The sequence below is a fragment of the Heteronotia binoei genome, chromosome 3 (genome assembly GCF_032191835.1).
Source record: "Heteronotia binoei isolate CCM8104 ecotype False Entrance Well chromosome 3, APGP_CSIRO_Hbin_v1, whole genome shotgun sequence".
In the NCBI taxonomy this organism is placed as follows: domain Eukaryota; kingdom Metazoa; phylum Chordata; class Lepidosauria; order Squamata; family Gekkonidae; genus Heteronotia; species Heteronotia binoei.
This window is the reverse complement of record NC_083225.1, coordinates 106571431-106588294: the sequence shown is the minus strand read 5'-3', so window position 1 is coordinate 106588294 and position 16864 is coordinate 106571431. Positions and strand designations below refer to the sequence as shown.

The following is a 16864-nucleotide window of genomic DNA, read 5'->3' as shown; positions in this document are numbered from 1 at the left end:
TAAGAGCCGTAGAGTAAACATCAGATATTTGAGAGCTGCAAAGGAAGGAAGGGTGAGTAAGAAAGTGAATAGATGGAGGTTTGTGTGAGAGAGGTGGAAAGAAAGCACCTTTAACTTTAAATAGACAAATGCCTTCTTCTTCTGCCTGGCTGATGGGGTGGTGGGGGCTTCAAGAGCCACCTAATATGTGTGAAAGAGTCGCATGTGGCTCCTGAGCCACAATTTGGCCACCACTGGTCTACAGAATGTAACAGAACTTAGCAACATCATTCTTTTGCATTAAAGACATACTTGATACCAACCATTCTGACTCCCCATAATTAACCATATAACTTGAAAAAGTCCCAAATAAATGTATCTAATTCATAACTTCCACAATGGAATGTCTTGGTCTAGTCAATATAAGTACTATGCCATCCACATATAAACAAATTTTAGAAATCAGATTCCAAAAGTCAACACCAAAACCTTTCTATTGTCTTTGACTGCATTTGCTAGTAGTTCTATGGCCAAGACAAACAAAAGGAGTGAAAGGTGACAGCTCTGACTTGTACCTCTAGAAAGGGAAAATTTATCTAATATATTACCATTAATGAGGACTCTCGTTTATAAAAATTGATATACAAGTGATATCCAAATTCCAAATCTTTGTCCTAGACCAAATCTTTCTTTGTCCTAGACCTAATTAACACAATAAAACAAGATAGTCATGCTCTAACTTATCAAATACTTTTTCTGCATCAAGAATCATGGTTTTGTCCTGAGTTATTTTCCCTTTACATATTACATTTATAACACTCCTGATATTTCCAGCAAGGCAAGAAATTCTTTAAATTTTTCCACACTGCTTCTTCAGCCACAACCAGTACATTAAGTGCATCTTATGTGCTGCACTACAGTGTAGCTGTACTGAATACACGGGGTGGAAGGATGTGAGTCAAGATGGTAGGTTTGTGTGTACTCTGAAGACCTCTGCAGATGTTCCATTTTGTTCATGCAAACTGGGATCTTGCCAGCCACATATACCAGGAGTGAGTCTTATATGAATTAGGCAATATGTGGATCTTCTTTGTGGGTTCTGGTTCTGTACCCACATGAAAAATCCATTTATTGCCCAGTTCACACAAGATGGCAAGCATACATACTTCTGTTCATGTGAATGTGGCAGCAAGTATTGGGATCATAATACACATGGTTGCCATTACATGAAGGCATAGATTTTCTTCATGGATATAAATGTAGAACCCACACAGTAATTTCATGCCTAATTCATGAGAGACACTGATTGTGCTCCTGATACACATTTCTGGGGAACCCCTGGTTTGTTAATGGAATGGAACATCTACAGATAGCTGTTGTCACTCTTCTCTTTCTCTGTATGCCTTTGGTCTCTCTTTTCTACTCTTGTACCATGATTCTCCATAAACCCTGTCAGTAATGGAATCTATCTTAACCCAGTTTGACAGCTCTGTTATGACAGCAGGTGATCTAGCTGGCATGCTAGGTCACAGTGACCTTATCTACAGGCTGGTTTGAGCCGGCTGAAGACAGGTGGAAAGGACCTGCTGAGTCAGCATGACTGTGGACTGCCAGGATTGGCTGACAGAACTATAAATGGACTGTGCTTGCAATGCACAGGTCTCTCTTCGAGAGTACACTTGCTGGCGGAGCACTTTGGTCCTGTGTCTAATGTATTTGACTGCACTAGTGAGCACGAGTTGTATATATTGTAAATACACTATTTTAGCACTAGCTGCAGGAGTTTGGCTCACTTCTTTAGTGGGGCTCATCGTTGAGCACATCACACAGCTCTCTCTGCTAACACCCGCACCGACAGGGTTATGGACCCAGGGCGGTTCCGCTGCGCGGAGGAGCACCGTGAGTGTTGAGCTGATCGAGAGTTGTGAAGGAGCCGGAGGCGAGGAACGCCGGTTGAAGGACAAAGAAGTACCAGCTATCTCATTCCGAGAGCCAGAGGGAGGACGGCAGCCAGCTGTGTGGAGGAGTCGGCATCATGGCTCAGCAGCAGCTTGCAGTGGCCGTCGAGAAGCTTAACTCAGCCAACTACGCGGTGTGGAGCCTACGAATGGAACACTACCTTAAGCGTGAGGGGCAATGGCTGTTTGTAAGTAATCCCCCTGCCGTGTTATCTCCTGCCCAGACTGTGTTGGCCGACAAGGTGCTGGCAAACATTGTGCTAGCAGTGGGAGATGACCAGTTGATATATGTGCGTGGGAAGGACACTGCCAAGGCTGCCTGGGACGCGCTCAGTGGGGTTTACGTTAGTACCACTGCAGGCTCCCTAATGGCCTTGACCAGGAAGATGTTCCGCACTTTAATGCCGGCTGGAGGGTGTGTAAGGCAGCACATCAAGAAGCTGACAGACTGCTTCGTTGAGCTTGAAGCCAGGGGCAAAACTGTAGCTCCTGATGACAGGGTTTATATTTTGCTGTCTTCATTGCCGCCTGAGTTTACACCCCTGATTACATCCCTGGAGACGGTTGATGTGGCGACTCTGACTATGGAGTACGTGTGTGCCCACCTGCTTGATTTCCAAGAGAGGATTGCAGCTGTGAGCTATCCAGGAGTGTCAGCTGGAGAGCGTGTAGCTATCGGCTCGTCTGGGAAGGCGTCCAAGAACGAGCCAGCTTGTGCTGCTGGCAGACAACCAAAGGCTGAAGTGGAGCCGACTGCACTGTCTGTGAGGCGTTGCTTTGGTTGTGGATCATCCTCGCACTTTTTGCGCGTCTGCCCAGAGAAAGGGAAGCAGCGTGGACAGAGGCAGCGAGGGCAGAGGACCACCAGCAGATGTGAGGAAGAAGCCCGGCTGGTCATTTCTGCAGGAGAGAGTACCGGGTCTGTGTGGATATTAGACTCTGGTGCAACGAGCCATCTCTGCTGCGACAAGGAGCTGCTGAGAGATGTTGACATTCCTGAGCTCAATCATGTCAGATTAGCCAACGGTTCTACCGCGGCTGTTACTTGTTCTGGCTGTGTAGAGTTTCCTGTTTTAGATTGCACATTGCAGCATGTTTTGTGTGTCCCCTCATTAAGATCAAATTTGCTAAGTGTAAGCATGTTAATTGACGATGGCTATCAGGTAAAGTTTGAAAAAACCTGTTGTAAGATCTTAGGAGGTGGGGGGAAGCTGCTTGCTACTGGGAAAAGAGATGGGAATGTGTATGTGGTTCAGAGTCATTGTGCCCAGGCTGCACAAGTGTCTAATGTGCCAGTGCATGATCAACGCATCCATCTGTTCCACAGAAGACTCGGGCACTGTGGGTTTAACGCGTTGAAAAAGACCTTACAGTTGGTGCCAAGTCTGAAGGTAAAGCCCTGCAGGTGTTACTTAGACTGCCAAGTCTGCAAAAAGACTAAGAGCAGGGCTTGTGCAGTTGCTAGGCAAAGCAACAGAGAGAGTAAGCGTGCCTTAGAACTCATTCATCTTGATGTAATTGGCCCATTGCCAAGGAGTCTGTCGGGGAGGCGGTATTGCCTAGTGGCTACCAACGACTGTACAAGGTATTCCTGGGTGTTTGCCATGGTGCACAAGTCCGAGGTATACAAGGTGTTTACTAAATGGGCAAAAGCGGTGGAAAGGGAATTGGATACGCATAGTAAAGCTATTCAGACTGACCGTGGTGGGGAATTCCTGTCTAATGAGTTTAAACGTTGGCTGGTGAACAAGGGCATTGCCCACAGATTAGCGAACCCGGCCACGCCCCAAGAGAATGGGTTAGCAGAGCAGCACGGAGCTATACTACAGACTTTAATGTATAGCATGTTGGAGGATGCCAAGTTGCCAATTTCTTATTGGGCCGAGGCCATGTATTCAGCAGTGTACTTGCACAATCGAATTTGGTGTAAAGCTGTGAATGACTTGCCTTACAGAAGGCTGTATAATAAGGTTCCAGACTTAAAGTTTTTAAGAGTCTTTGGGACGCAAGCTTGGGTTGACATCCCCTCCGAGAACAGGAGGGAGGGAGCTGGCCGGGCAGTGAGCCTAACTTTTCTGGGCTACAAGCCAGAAGCTAGGTGTTATCGCTTTTGTGATAAGAGGGCCAAGCTAACTTTCAGTAGAACTGCCAGATTTAACGAGCGCGCCAGGTGGCCTCGATTACATTCTACAGAAAGAGAACTTGTACTGCTGCCAAGTACTGATAACGGTGCTGGAGTCCTGCCAAGGGTAATTAAGCAGGAACAACAATCTCCCGGCCGAGAGCTGGCAAGCAGACAAGCAGAGCAAGGTGAGCCCAAAGTTGGCACAGAGCCTCAGGTGCAAAGTCAGGAGGTGCAGCCTCTGAGTCAAGAGGCAGAACCAGCCCAGGAGGTGGCATGCAGTGAGCTTGAAGAAGCTGAGCCTGGTGCAAGTGCAGGACCCCGGGTATCTGCTAGAGCCACAAAGGGTATCCCCCCTGCCAGGTACAAGGTGCCTTATGTTACACTGGTAGTTAAACCAGACCCACCAGGGTTCCAAGAAACGCTCAGGAAAAAGGCTGAGGCGTGGAAGGTCTGGGTGGCAGAGTGTGAGACACGGAACAGGGAGGCTGAAGCCAAACGCCAGAGGGAACTGGCTGACCAGGACAGTGGTGATGAGTTCCTGGATTGGAAACTGTAAACCTGTGAATGTGATAAGTGTGTAATACTGCTGTCTAGGAAACAATGTGAAAGCATGTGAGTGTAACAGTGCATAACATTGTGTGTGGCATACAGTTATCAAATGTGTATGTAAACTGTGTCCAATGTTGAGATTCACTGTGTTTGGGTTTACTGTGTACAATAGATTAGGATGTGTGTCAGTAATGGAATCTATCTTAACCCAGTTCGACAGCTCTGTTATGACAGCAGGTGATCTAGCTGGCATGCTAGGTCACAGTGACCTTATCTACAGGCTGGTTTGAGCTGGCTGAAGACAGGTGGAAAGGACCTGCTGAGTCAGCATGACTGTGGACTGCCAGGATTGGCTGACAGAACTATAAATGGACTGTGCTTGCAATGCACAGGTCTCTCTTCGAGAGTACACTTGCTGGCGGAGCACTTTGGTCCTGTGTCTAATGTATTTGACTGCACTAGTGAGCACGAGTTGTATATATTGTAAATACACTATTTTAGCACTAGCTGCAGGAGTTTGGCTCACTTCTTTAGTGGGGCTCATCATTGAGCACATCACACAGCTCTCTCTGCTAACACCCGCACCGACAAACCCAACATTGTGTTTCCTATTTTACAACTTTGTTTTGATTTCTTCCTTGTAACTTCTTCTTATGAAAGTTTTTGCCTCCAGTTCATACATTTCAGTGCATACAAAAATTTCTCTATATGGCAGTATTTAACTGAACTTGCACATCTACCTTTTCCCTCTATTCTCCTTCTCTTGCATGTCATCTTTTAAGGATTGTAAGCTTAAAATGTTTGCATGTGTATCCCTCCAATGGAGTGAGTAAAGCCCCCTGGGTGCCATTTTCTTTCAGGAAAACTGCATGTGGGGGTAAGGCAGGGGCCCCTCCTCATAGAATCAAGCCTTTGAGGTACTGCTAAACAGAGTTTCCTTGTTGAACTTGCAACTGGCATACAGCTGCAGGTCCCCACAGTGACGTGTGGGGGGGGGAATCACATTTAGGCCCTTAGAGATGTAAAAAAATTAACACTAGTAATTTAATTTCACCATACCGGTGTAACTGGAAGAGACTGAAAGATGAAGCAAAGTTTAGGATCCAAACCAAGGATGAGACTGTAAATAGTTTAATATTGTACCACATAGCAATATAGAAACAGTATAGGGGAAAAACCCCCTACTAAAGATGAATTATAATAGCCTAACAAAATAGCAGAATGTGTTATTAATGCATAAGAATGGAACAAACATCTGACTGCAGATAGCAGTGAAACCATCCCACACGACTGTGCTTTTTAGAACTTCTGTTTGCATAAAGTATGTTTTTCATCCATAAGTATTTCAGTTGCCATAACAACTGGATCCATTTGTTCAGTTAGGTCACTTTTATCTAAGCATTCTGGAATCTGAACTGATTGCTTAAGAGCTACAATTGCTTTCAGAACACCATGAAGACTTTTTAGAGTGTTTTGTTGTTTTTTAAGAAGTTGGTAAAGAATACTGGAATACTGTCCACTAGATAAATTAAGCTAACTATTCGTTGAATCAGAGGTCATCTGTCTGAGATATGTCTGAGATATGAAGAGTCTGTCTTCTTATCTATTTAAATTTAAAGAACAAGTCATGTTACTCAACTACAAAATATATAATTATAAACTAAAGAAAACAGTAGCATACTTCACATGGTTGTATATGAAAAAGGATCATAAAGCACTATGTTGTAAAATGCTGTGCTGTGCATGGTCATATTACATAATCTATTGCCTTTACTATGACTATTTATTACTGCTTACTACCTACTACTATTACTCACTTCTAATTACTATTATAAATGTTCATTTATTGCTATGATTGCTCATCATCTGATAGAGTTCAACTCAGTGCTAAGTGTTATAGTACAATGTAACAGTAGAGTGGGAGCCACACAAGGCAGGTTCTGTCATCAAGCAGTACCCCTCCCCTCCCCAAAAAAGTGGATGAAGTGTGAATAGGGTGACCATAATGTCTGAAGGCCAGCCAGGGACATGTTGGGGGGGGGGGAAGGTAGGGGTGCGCGGAAACAGGGCTCGGGGGAAGCGAGCTAGACTGCTGTTCTTTTGAGGGGTTATAGAGTGTTTCGAGCCCGTCCCTGTGGTTATAGAGTGTTTCGAGCCCGTCCCAGGGACCAGCGGAGGCCGCGGGGAGGCCTTCGCTGGTCGGCGCTGGTCCCGGAAGGCCTTCCAGAGGCTCTGGAAGGCCTTCCGGGACCAGCGCCGGGTGCTCCGCGGCCTCCCCGCGGCCTCCGCTGGTCCCTGGAGGCCCTCCAGAGACTCTGGAGGGCCTCCAGGGACCAGCGGAGGCCGCGGGGAGGCCTTCGCTGGTCGGCACTGGTCCCGGAAGGCCTTCCAGAGGCTCTGGAAGGCCTTCCGGGACCAGCGCCGGGTGCTCCGCGGCCTCTCCGCGGCCTCCGCTGGTCGCTGGAGGCCCTCCAGAGTCTCTGGAGGGCTTCCAGCGACCAGCGGAGGCCACGGAGAGGCCTCCACCACCACCGCCGGGCCCCGTGCGCGGGCGGGGAAGGCAACGAGTGAGGGAGGGAGCGTCCTTGCGCGTGCGCAGGGGCCCTGCGCAGGCGCAGGGACGCTCCCTCCCTCACTCGCCGCCTTCCCCGCCGGCGCCCGCGGCCCACCGCCTCCGGGGCTGGCTAAACCGGGACCTCTAAATGGTCCCGGTATAGCCAGCCCGGGAGGCGGGAATAGGGGGCCAGAACCGGGACATTCCCGGGCTCCCGGGACGGTCTGGCCACCCTAAGTGTGAAAGTAACTACAATTAACACAATAAATGCATTAGATTTCTATTTTAAAACAATTCGGTTTAGTTCAGTTTATTTGATTTCTATCCTGCTTCATTTCCTGCAAGCAGGACTTTAAGCAGCTTACAACATGTAATATACAATAATCCATAACAAATATATAAAATGCAGTTAAAATTCAATACTACTCAGCAATTTAATCTACTAGACAGCAATCCCACAGTACAGTTGGGTGGATGGCATACCATCTGTATTCTACCCATAGGAAGGAATCTTAGGAAAGGATAGAGGAGGAGGGAAAGAACTTAAAAGGTAGACTAGAGGCAGAGAAATTTCAGCATATTATCCAGTGCCAAGATTCATACATACCATGGCCATCATCCAGAAATTCTGTTATTGTTGCTGATGTGCATTTAGACCATGGTTTGGAAGCATCAATGCTTGTTAAGATGGAAGACATAAGTCGCTTATCTTCCATAGAACCAAAATTCTCCTCACAGAATTTGGAGTCATCGTGGGAAAGTCCAAGAAGGTGTCCTGTAATGAGAAATGCGTATATTTAAAGAAAAATAAATGAAACATTTTGGATTTTAAAAGTCATTATGCTAAAAAAAAAATCAATGTTTTAGATATTTGCAGCAAGCAATGACATGTTTTATTAGTCTGTAACAGTGCTCAAAGAATCCTGAACTCCATCATGCTTTACCTCCTCCATATTACACACTGTGTAACAAGACCTATAAATCAAAGCTCCCATAGATTATTCTATATGAGCCTGAACAGGGCTTTTCTTTTGTAGAAAAAGCTCACAAGGAACCTATTTGCATATTAGGCCACACCCCCTGATGTCACCAGAAGTGACGTCACCCATTCAGTAGGTTACTTTCTGCATATTAGCACAGAACTGTACTGTGCTATCAGTTGCATTTCATGGATGTGCGTTCTCACACAGCCCAATGAGAGACCTTGTTTTGCTCCCTCCCAAACATGGCCAGAGAGAGAGAGAGAGAGAGAGAGACATGTGACAGAGCGGGCAGCAGCAGGTGCAGCTTCTCCCAGGAGGGGGTGCTAATGGACGGCTCCATATCTCTCACTCTCTTTGCAAGCTCATTGGAAACTGGAGTTGGCAAAGAGGATGGTGCATGTGGTCTAGGAGCACATGGCTGCCAAGTGCCTTCCCTCTGCTGAAGACTTTTTTTGAGCCGAAGCCCTGGCCAAGCCAGCCAGAACTGTGTTCCTGTGTTCAGGCCCTGAGTCTGAATATAAATGGGTAAAAATGAAGAATAAGAGCAAATAAGATGGCTGGATCAGAGGTGCTTGGTTACTATTCATACCAGAAGACTAAAGAAAGTAAGCAAAGCAATACGTTGCAGGGAAAGCAATACCCGCTACCTAAGGCAGTAGCTAACCAGACCTGGAAACCTTCCTGACCCCAATGCCTCCTCAAGTTAATAAATTAGGATAGGAAAGCTGTCCATTGTAACATACATGCAACAACAGACTGTGACAATCAGACATACTGCATATACATGATGGCAAGTAGGTTTTGCCAAGCATCGCCAACAACAACAACAGTATATTGTTCTTGGTATAATGTTCCCAGGTGAGCTTGCCTTCTTTACCCACTCACAGCTTTCTTTGAAACACAGCTTTTACAATAACTAAAACAATCACCCATCCAAAGTAGTACTGTTTGGGGTTCAAAAGCTTAAAGTTTTAGACTGAAGCAAACACTAATACTAAAATGAATATATATTAGCAGAATTAACATATGAAAAGTTTATTAACTTTTTGAGTCCAGAACCTGTTTTCCAAGTATCTTGTACCTTTAGCCTCCGCACTATGTTATTGAATAACAATAAATATAAATATAATGTACCTTTAGCCCCCACACTATGTTCCACATCTTCACATAAAGACACCCTTGCACATAATGTACATGTTCAGAGTAAGAAAAAGAGCAAACACATGGTAGGCCCATTGCAAGCACAGGAAAGTGAAATTGTAACAGGTAATGAAGAGAGGGCAGAACTGCTCAATTCCTACTTTTCCTCAGTCTTCTCTTCTGAGGGAAACGGTGCTCAACATGGCAAAAACAACGTATAAGGAGGGTATGAAGTTTCAACCTAGGATCAGCATAGGGGTAGTACAACACCTAGTTTCTTTAAATGAAACTGCATCGAAGGGTTCTAAAAGAGCTTGTGGATGTAATATCTGAGCCTCTGGCTATTATTTTTGATAAGAGGTGCCGGAAGATTGGAGGCAGGCGAATGTTGTCCCCATCTTCAAGAAGGGGGAAAAGGAGGATCTGGGTAACCACCGACCCATAAGCTTGACGTCTATACCTGGAAAAGTTTTAGAACAAATAGTCAGTTCTGGAACATTTAGAAAGAAAGGATGTGATTACTAAGAGCCAGCATGGGTTTCTCAAGAACAAGTCATGTCAGACTAACCTGATCTCTTTTTTTGAAAAAGTGATTACCTTGCTGGATCAGGGGAATGCTGTAGACATCATTTATCTTGATTTCAGTAAGGCTTTTGATAAGATTCCACATACTATCCTTGTTGACAAGTTGGTAAAATGTGGTTTGGATCCTGTTACCGTTAAGTGGATCTGTAACTGGTTGACAGATTACACCCAAAGAGTGCTTGTGAATGGTTCCTCATCCTCTTGGAGAGGAGTGACAAGTGGAGTGTCTCAAGGATCTGTCCTGGGACCTGTTTTGTTCAACATCTTTATAAATGATTTGGATGAAGGAACAGAGGGAATGCTTATTAAATTTGCCGATGATACTAAACTGGGCAAATACAGTAGAAGACAGAAACAGGATATAGGATGACCTTGGCAGGCTGGAAAACTGGGCTAAAAACAATAAGATGAATTTTAACAGGGATAAATGTACAGTTCTGCATTTAGGTAGGAAAAATCCAATGCATGGCTATAGGATGGCGGAGACATGTCTTAGCAGTAGTATGTGAGAAAAGGATCTCGGGGCCTTAGTGGATCATACGCTGAACATGGGTCAACAGTGTGATGTGGTGGTTAAAAAGGCAAATGCAATTTTGGGCTGTATCAACAGAAGTATAGTGTCCAGACCACATTAAGTGATGACATCTCTTTACTCTGCTTTGGTAAGACCTCACCTGGAGTATTGTGTTCTGTTTGGACAGCACATTTTAAGAAGGATATAGAGAAGCCGGAAGGGGTCCAGAGAAGGTCAATGAAGATGGTGAGGCGTCTAGAGACCAAGTCCTATGAAGGAAGGCTGAAGGAGTTGGGCATGTTTAGCCTGGAGAGGAGGCGGCTGAAAGGTGATGTGATCACCATCTTCAAGTGCTTGAAGGGTTGTCATCTAGAGGATGATGTGGAATTGTTTTCTGTGGCCCCAGAAGGTAGGACCAGAACCAATGGGTTGAAATTAAATCAAAAGAGTTTCCGGCTCAACATTAGCAAGAATTTCCTAATCGTTAGAGCGGTTCCTCAGTGGAACAGGCTTCCATTGGAGGTGATGGGCTCTCCTCTTCTTGGAGGTTTTTAAACAGAGGCTAGATGTTCATCTGACAGCAGTGAAGATCCTGTGAATTTAGGGGGAGGTGTTTGTGAGTTTCCTGCATTGTGCAGGGGGTTGGACTAGATGACCCCTTTCAACTTTATGATTCTATGTGGCTGATTGCTTCAGCCTATGACATTTTGTCTCCAGCACTAATTGAACAAGGGCATTAGATAAGAAATAGAAAAGTACACCATCATCCCTTCATAAATATCCTCCTGGGAAAAGATTCAGGTGGGAGGCCACGTTGGTCTGATGCAGCAGAACAAGGTCTGAATCCAGTGTCACCTTTAAGACCAACAAAGGCCTATTTCACACTAGACCTTTGATCGTGGTCCAGTCCTGTCCCAAAACTGATTTTCTACACTAGAATCATAAACTCATAGAGTTGGTTTCTATTATTCCATGATTTAAGTATAGAATGTCAGGGCTGAACCAGGATTAAAGGTCCAGTGTGGAACTGGTTTTATCCAAGCTTGTGTGTGCATGCACAGTTCTTCAGATACAATGAAATGGAAATTACAGTCCATACATATAGATAATGGATGAGCAGTAAATTAGCAGACAGCACAATTAAGATGTTTAAGAGATTCAAGGATCAAACAAGAATAACATGGGACCATCTCCTGGGACAACCATTTTTGGGCTGGTTGGCTGTCTCCTGTGAAAGTCATTTTGTAGTTATGCCAATGACCCTGTGTCAAAATTCCAAAGGTGCCTTCAGGCTCAAAAAGGCTGGTGACCTCTGACTTTGGCATATAAAATTGTGGCACAGATTTGTACTCCAATGAAATGAATGACAGCAGTTCAAACACAGAGGGATCTCTGTAATCTTCTGCCTCTGTTGCTGCCAAAAATGTTAAAAGGCCATCCTGAAACAAAAGATGCCTTCAGGAAATATAAAGATAATGCTGACTTTGCCTGTCTTGAGTCTGATATTATCACAAGATGAGCATCAAACTCATGGCACCAGGATGTACTCAGACATTTAAAAGCATACGGCACTCAACACCTTACTGAATTCTGATGTAACTGAGCTCATATTATGCCATTTGCAAGTTCATTCTGACAAGTTTGATGATATCTTACAGAAGTGTTAGTAAAGAACATCCCTCAAGAATTTCAATGTAGTTCAAACCAGGGAGTATGGATAGTTAGAAATACAGATTGCAGAGTTTCTTATAGGGCTACCACCTTCCAGGTGGAGCCTGAAGATCTCTCAGAATTACAGCTGATCTCCAGACTACAGAGATCAGTTCCTCTGGCAAAAATGGCTGCTTTGGAAGTTGGACTGTATGGCATTATAGCCTGCTGGGGGCCCTCCCCCCCCAAACCCTAACCATCTTCAAATCTCCAGGATCTTCCTAGGGTTGGCAACCCTACATGTGAATGGGTAGAAACCCACATAGATTGGTCCAATCCATATATATCTACACTATGCTCAGATAATATACACCAAAAACGTGCACTGAGTAACTGAGGGCTAAACCAGATGTGACAGTGTCCATGGGGCCAACCCGTGGATGCTGTCACCATTTTAAAAATATTTAAAAATACCACAAGGCACTCATCCTGATCAGGTCTGCAGCACTATGGCAAGCTGAAGTACTCACTTCCGCCCCCACTACATCTTTTCAAGTGCCAAAACAACAATTTAACGAAAAAATTAACAAAATTTAAGAATAATCTTAAAAAAGCATAACATTGATGGTGATCAATGGTGATTGATGGTGATCACTGTTCCAGAACAGAAATAAAGGTATGTGTGTCTGAGAACTGCTGTAATTAGTAGACTTGGTTGCTGAGCACCTGTAGCTTTCATGTAGCTGAACAACTGTTTTTTATGGGCCTACAGCATGATCCAGTTCTGGAGAAGCATCTGCTTTGTATGCAGAAGGTCCAATCCTTGGCATCTCCATTTGAAAGGATCAAGTAAGGAGTGATGTGAAAGACTATCACCTAGCAATGTGGAGAGGTGCTACCAGGTTGAGTAGGCAATACTGAGAGTGAAAGACCAATAGTCTGATGCAATGTAAATCAGCTTCACGTGCTCCTTCATGTGTTCCACCATGAACATTAGTTATGCCCAGTAAGCAAGATGGGCTTGCTACTATAATGGTATAAGGTGACACAGCAAGGTAAGATATGCTTTGGCTCTTTTGGGAAGCTAAAATGTACATGGTGTATTTAAGGGACTGTGATGTCCACATCTGTGATGTCAACATGGAGTTCCTGACATTTCCAGGGATTGATTGGTGGTCAATCTGAAACTGTCAGGAACTGTGAAAGTAATTATGATTGCTGCTATGCTGACTTGTGAACAGGACTACAGTGTTGGTGTTCTGTCAGTTACCTAAGAAGAAATTAAGACCCATCATGCACAGCTTACTGCAGATTTCCCAAGCAGTAAGCCTTTAAGCTTGACTTTGGATTCTGTTCCTGCCTCATGCACCATTCTTTTCCCTCTGGTGTATTAATTCTGCAGAACAGATAGATAGATACACACACACACACACTTTCTAAATTGGGGTGGCACAACACTTGTGATACGATGTGGGAGGGGTGGCATCTAAAGTTTTTTTTTCCTAATTATGGAATTGCCCTATCACAGCTATGCAGTACTGTCCAGCTACCACCTTTCATTTAAATTCTTATGGTTCAGGTTTTGCAAATGCGTTTTAGTGTTACATTGTTGAATGAAGGGAAACAGAAAGGAAGGAAGGCAAAGGGGGGAAACCCACGGTTGAAACTGAACACTTTTCCAGCAACTGACAAGCAGCTAGAAAGCCCCTTTTTCCATATAGCCGACCACTAGGGGATTATCGGCTGTGTTATCAGCCACTGTGAAAAATGGGAAAGAGTCACACAATCTAATAATATGGGGGGCTGAGTGTACAGAATGCATGGCAGAACCCACTGACACTGGCATTGCAAACTGACAACTGTGTACGTGTCAGCTCAGGATTGGCCAAGGCACAGTTAAAACTGAGTTGCAAAAGGAGCCAGTCCTAGCCAAAGCCATGAGGAGCAAGCTTTCCTTTAGCGTGCGCTGGACTGCGCCAGCACACAAATTCATGTGCCAGCGCAGGGATTTTCCTCTGAGTGCAGTTGCTTGGAGGAGTTGGTGGTCCTGCCCACCTTCCGGTCTCCCTCCCTCTCCCCCTTGGCCGCCTCCCTGCTTCTGAACTGACCTGGTGACTCCGCTGTTCATCAGCCACTAAACTCAGTGGTCAGTGTCACTGGAGGGAGGTGGTGCTGGGTGTGTGTGTCTGGCTATTGGCTGTTTAAAGAGGCATCGTAGGAAAGGGAACCGCTTGGTCTGGCTGGAGCCGTGTCCTGAGTCAGGAGAGGGAGGGGTTCCCTTTCCCTCCCCTGTGTCTTTTAAAAAAAAGAACATGGCAGCAAGGCTTTTAATGGGCCGCTCATTGCCTGTGCTTCCTTCAGGGATGCAGGTGGGGCCTTAGTCCAACAGGAGGAGGGAGGAGATAGAGACCCAGCCCTTCGCCCACCCGCGCGGTTCCTTTCCCCCTCCCAAATGCTCCTCTAAATGTAGTACTGGTGGCGAGTGGCCCATGAAGAGCCTTGCCGCCACGTGCTTTTTAAAGAGACATGGGGAGGAAGGAGAATGCACTGTCGGGAGAGTGCACAGGTCCCTTTCCTCCACCCCTGATGTCCCTTTTAAAAGCACGTGGCAGCGAAGCTCTTCATGGGCTACTCACTGCCAGCGCCACCTTGGGGGGGAGGGGGAAGGCCTCAGTCCGGTGGGGAGAGGGAGAGAGAGAGGGTTCCAACGAAGCTGGGGGGGGGGGCTTCACCTTTGTGTGTATCTCTGTGTTTTGAGTGTAGGGGCTGTGTGTTTGTGTTTTGGGTGTAGGGGCTGTTTGTGCAGGGGATGTATGTGTGTTGAGTTTAGGGGCTGTGTATGTGAGTTTTGAGTGTAGGGGCTCTGTGTTGTAGAGGCTGTGTGGAGGGGATGTGTGTGTGTTTTGAGTGTAGGGGTTGTGTGTATATGTGTTTTGGGTGTAGGAGCTGTGTGTATAGGGGATGTGTGTACGTGTTTTGGGGTTCAGGGGCTGTGTGTATTTTGGGGTATAGGGGATGAGTGTGTGTTTTGGGGTGTGGGGGCTGTGTGTGTTTGGGATGTAGGGGACGTGTGTGTATGTTTGGGTGCTGGGGATGAACCTAGGGGACATAGCTTGGAGGTGGGGCTTTCCTCGGTCACTTCTCACATCTTCAGAAGCCCTCTCATCTTTTCAGAAGTGAGCAGTGACTCACAAAAGCTCATACCCTGCTACAAGTTTTGTTAGTCCTCAGGATGCTACTGGCTACTTGCTTTGAAAGAGGTATATCCGATGATGCTGTTATTCTCTAGAGACCAGGGGTGTCAAACTCATTTGTTATGAGGGCTGGATCTGTCATGAATGAGACCTTGTTGGGCTGGGCCATGTTGGGCCAGGCCATGTGCATTCCTATTTAAAATTAGGTAGCAGAAATATAAATGTTATAAAGGACACAATTAAATATATTTTAAAGAAAACTTAAAAACAAAAATGTGCTTAAAACATTAGCACTCATTGGCCTTAAAGGTGCTTTCTATGTATTTCTCCGATGGGATCCAGGGAACTGGGCAAAGGAAGCTCTGGCTCTTTCCTTCCTTCCACAGGGGACCAGGAGGGGGAGGAGCCTCAGACAATAGAAAGAAGAGAGGCTTGGCTCAGCAGCTCTGCTATGTGATTGAGAGAGCCTGGCAAAGCAGGCCCCCCCCAGGGAGGAGCCTCATCCAATGGAGAAAACAGAGGTTTTGCTCTGTAATTCCTGTGCAATTGAGCAAGCCTTGCAAAGCAAGCTGAGATGCAGAAGGCAGCAAGAGAGAGGGAGAAGGAAGCAAATGACAGCCAGTTGCTCAGGGGGCCTGATAGGAGCCCTTCTGGGGCCTGATTCTGCTGTCGGGCTGCATGTTTGACACCCCTGTTCTAGACCCTTCTGCTCACAATTTTAAAGCTAGAACCATTTTTGGCTCACAGGAAAAAAATTCTGCTCACAAGACTTTAGAGGGAACATTGGTGAGGAGCTCTCAGTTCCTGCCACCCTGGCAAATCCTGAGCTGGTGAAGAAGCAGAAAGAACAGCTTTGTATTCTCAGCGCTGCCAGAACTCCCAGAGGTAGCTCAAAGTGGCTTTTTTGCAGCAACTGCATCAGAGTGTTGGTTACTCAAGCTGACAGCGGCGGTGGCAGCTGCAGCAGTCCAGGGAACAACAGCCACCCCAACCCCTGTTGCTGCTGCCTTCATTGTCCCTGGCCTCCAGAAGCAGGTCCTTTAAAACTTTTGCCCTGTCTTCATTTTTTTATCCAGCGATCTGCGACTAGTGAAAGTCTCATATAGCTAGGCTCATACTGCTTGACAAAAATAAAAATAAAAATAAGGGGAAAATAGAGATTGTACACCAAGAAGGAGGGAAGATGTCAGAAGGTGCAGAATAGGCAGCATGACCTCAAAGGTGGAGTGACCTTTCCAAGGAGGGAAACGGGCAGGGGGGATTAAAGGGAACCTGTATGCTTTTGAATTACCTTCGGATTGGAAGTGAAGGAAGGGGAAAAATGGCACAAAGCACTCTCAGAAAACCTGGGAAAACAGTCAATGGAAATCAAACTGAGCACTGATAGGAGGAAAAACAATGTAGAAAGAAAAAAAAATCCAGACATACACAGTGAAAGCAAGGCAAAACACCCCTGCATAATAAACCTAAGTGAGGTACAGAAGTGGCTGTGCAGCCTCTACGGCAGTAGTTGGTTTGTAATAGCATGGAACTGCTACATTGCTAGCTTTCTACGCTTTCAGTTTAACACATAGTATTTGTATTAAGACACATTTCTAGCATTGTCATGGGGCGGGTTTTTTTTCAAATTCAC

The 16864-nt window shown here is 45.6% G+C and overlaps 1 protein-coding gene across 1 annotated transcript in view; it reads right to left on the bottom strand.

The window, feature by feature from the left end:
- Positions 1 to 16864, bottom strand: part of ADAMTS5 (ADAM metallopeptidase with thrombospondin type 1 motif 5) — a 128098-nt gene that overhangs the window by 47064 nt on the left and 64170 nt on the right. The window contains exon 3 of the mRNA XM_060234374.1: positions 7773 to 7940. Within this exon, the coding sequence (XP_060090357.1) occupies positions 7773 to 7940 (168 nt within the window). The remainder of the gene's footprint in view (positions 1 to 7772; positions 7941 to 16864) is intronic.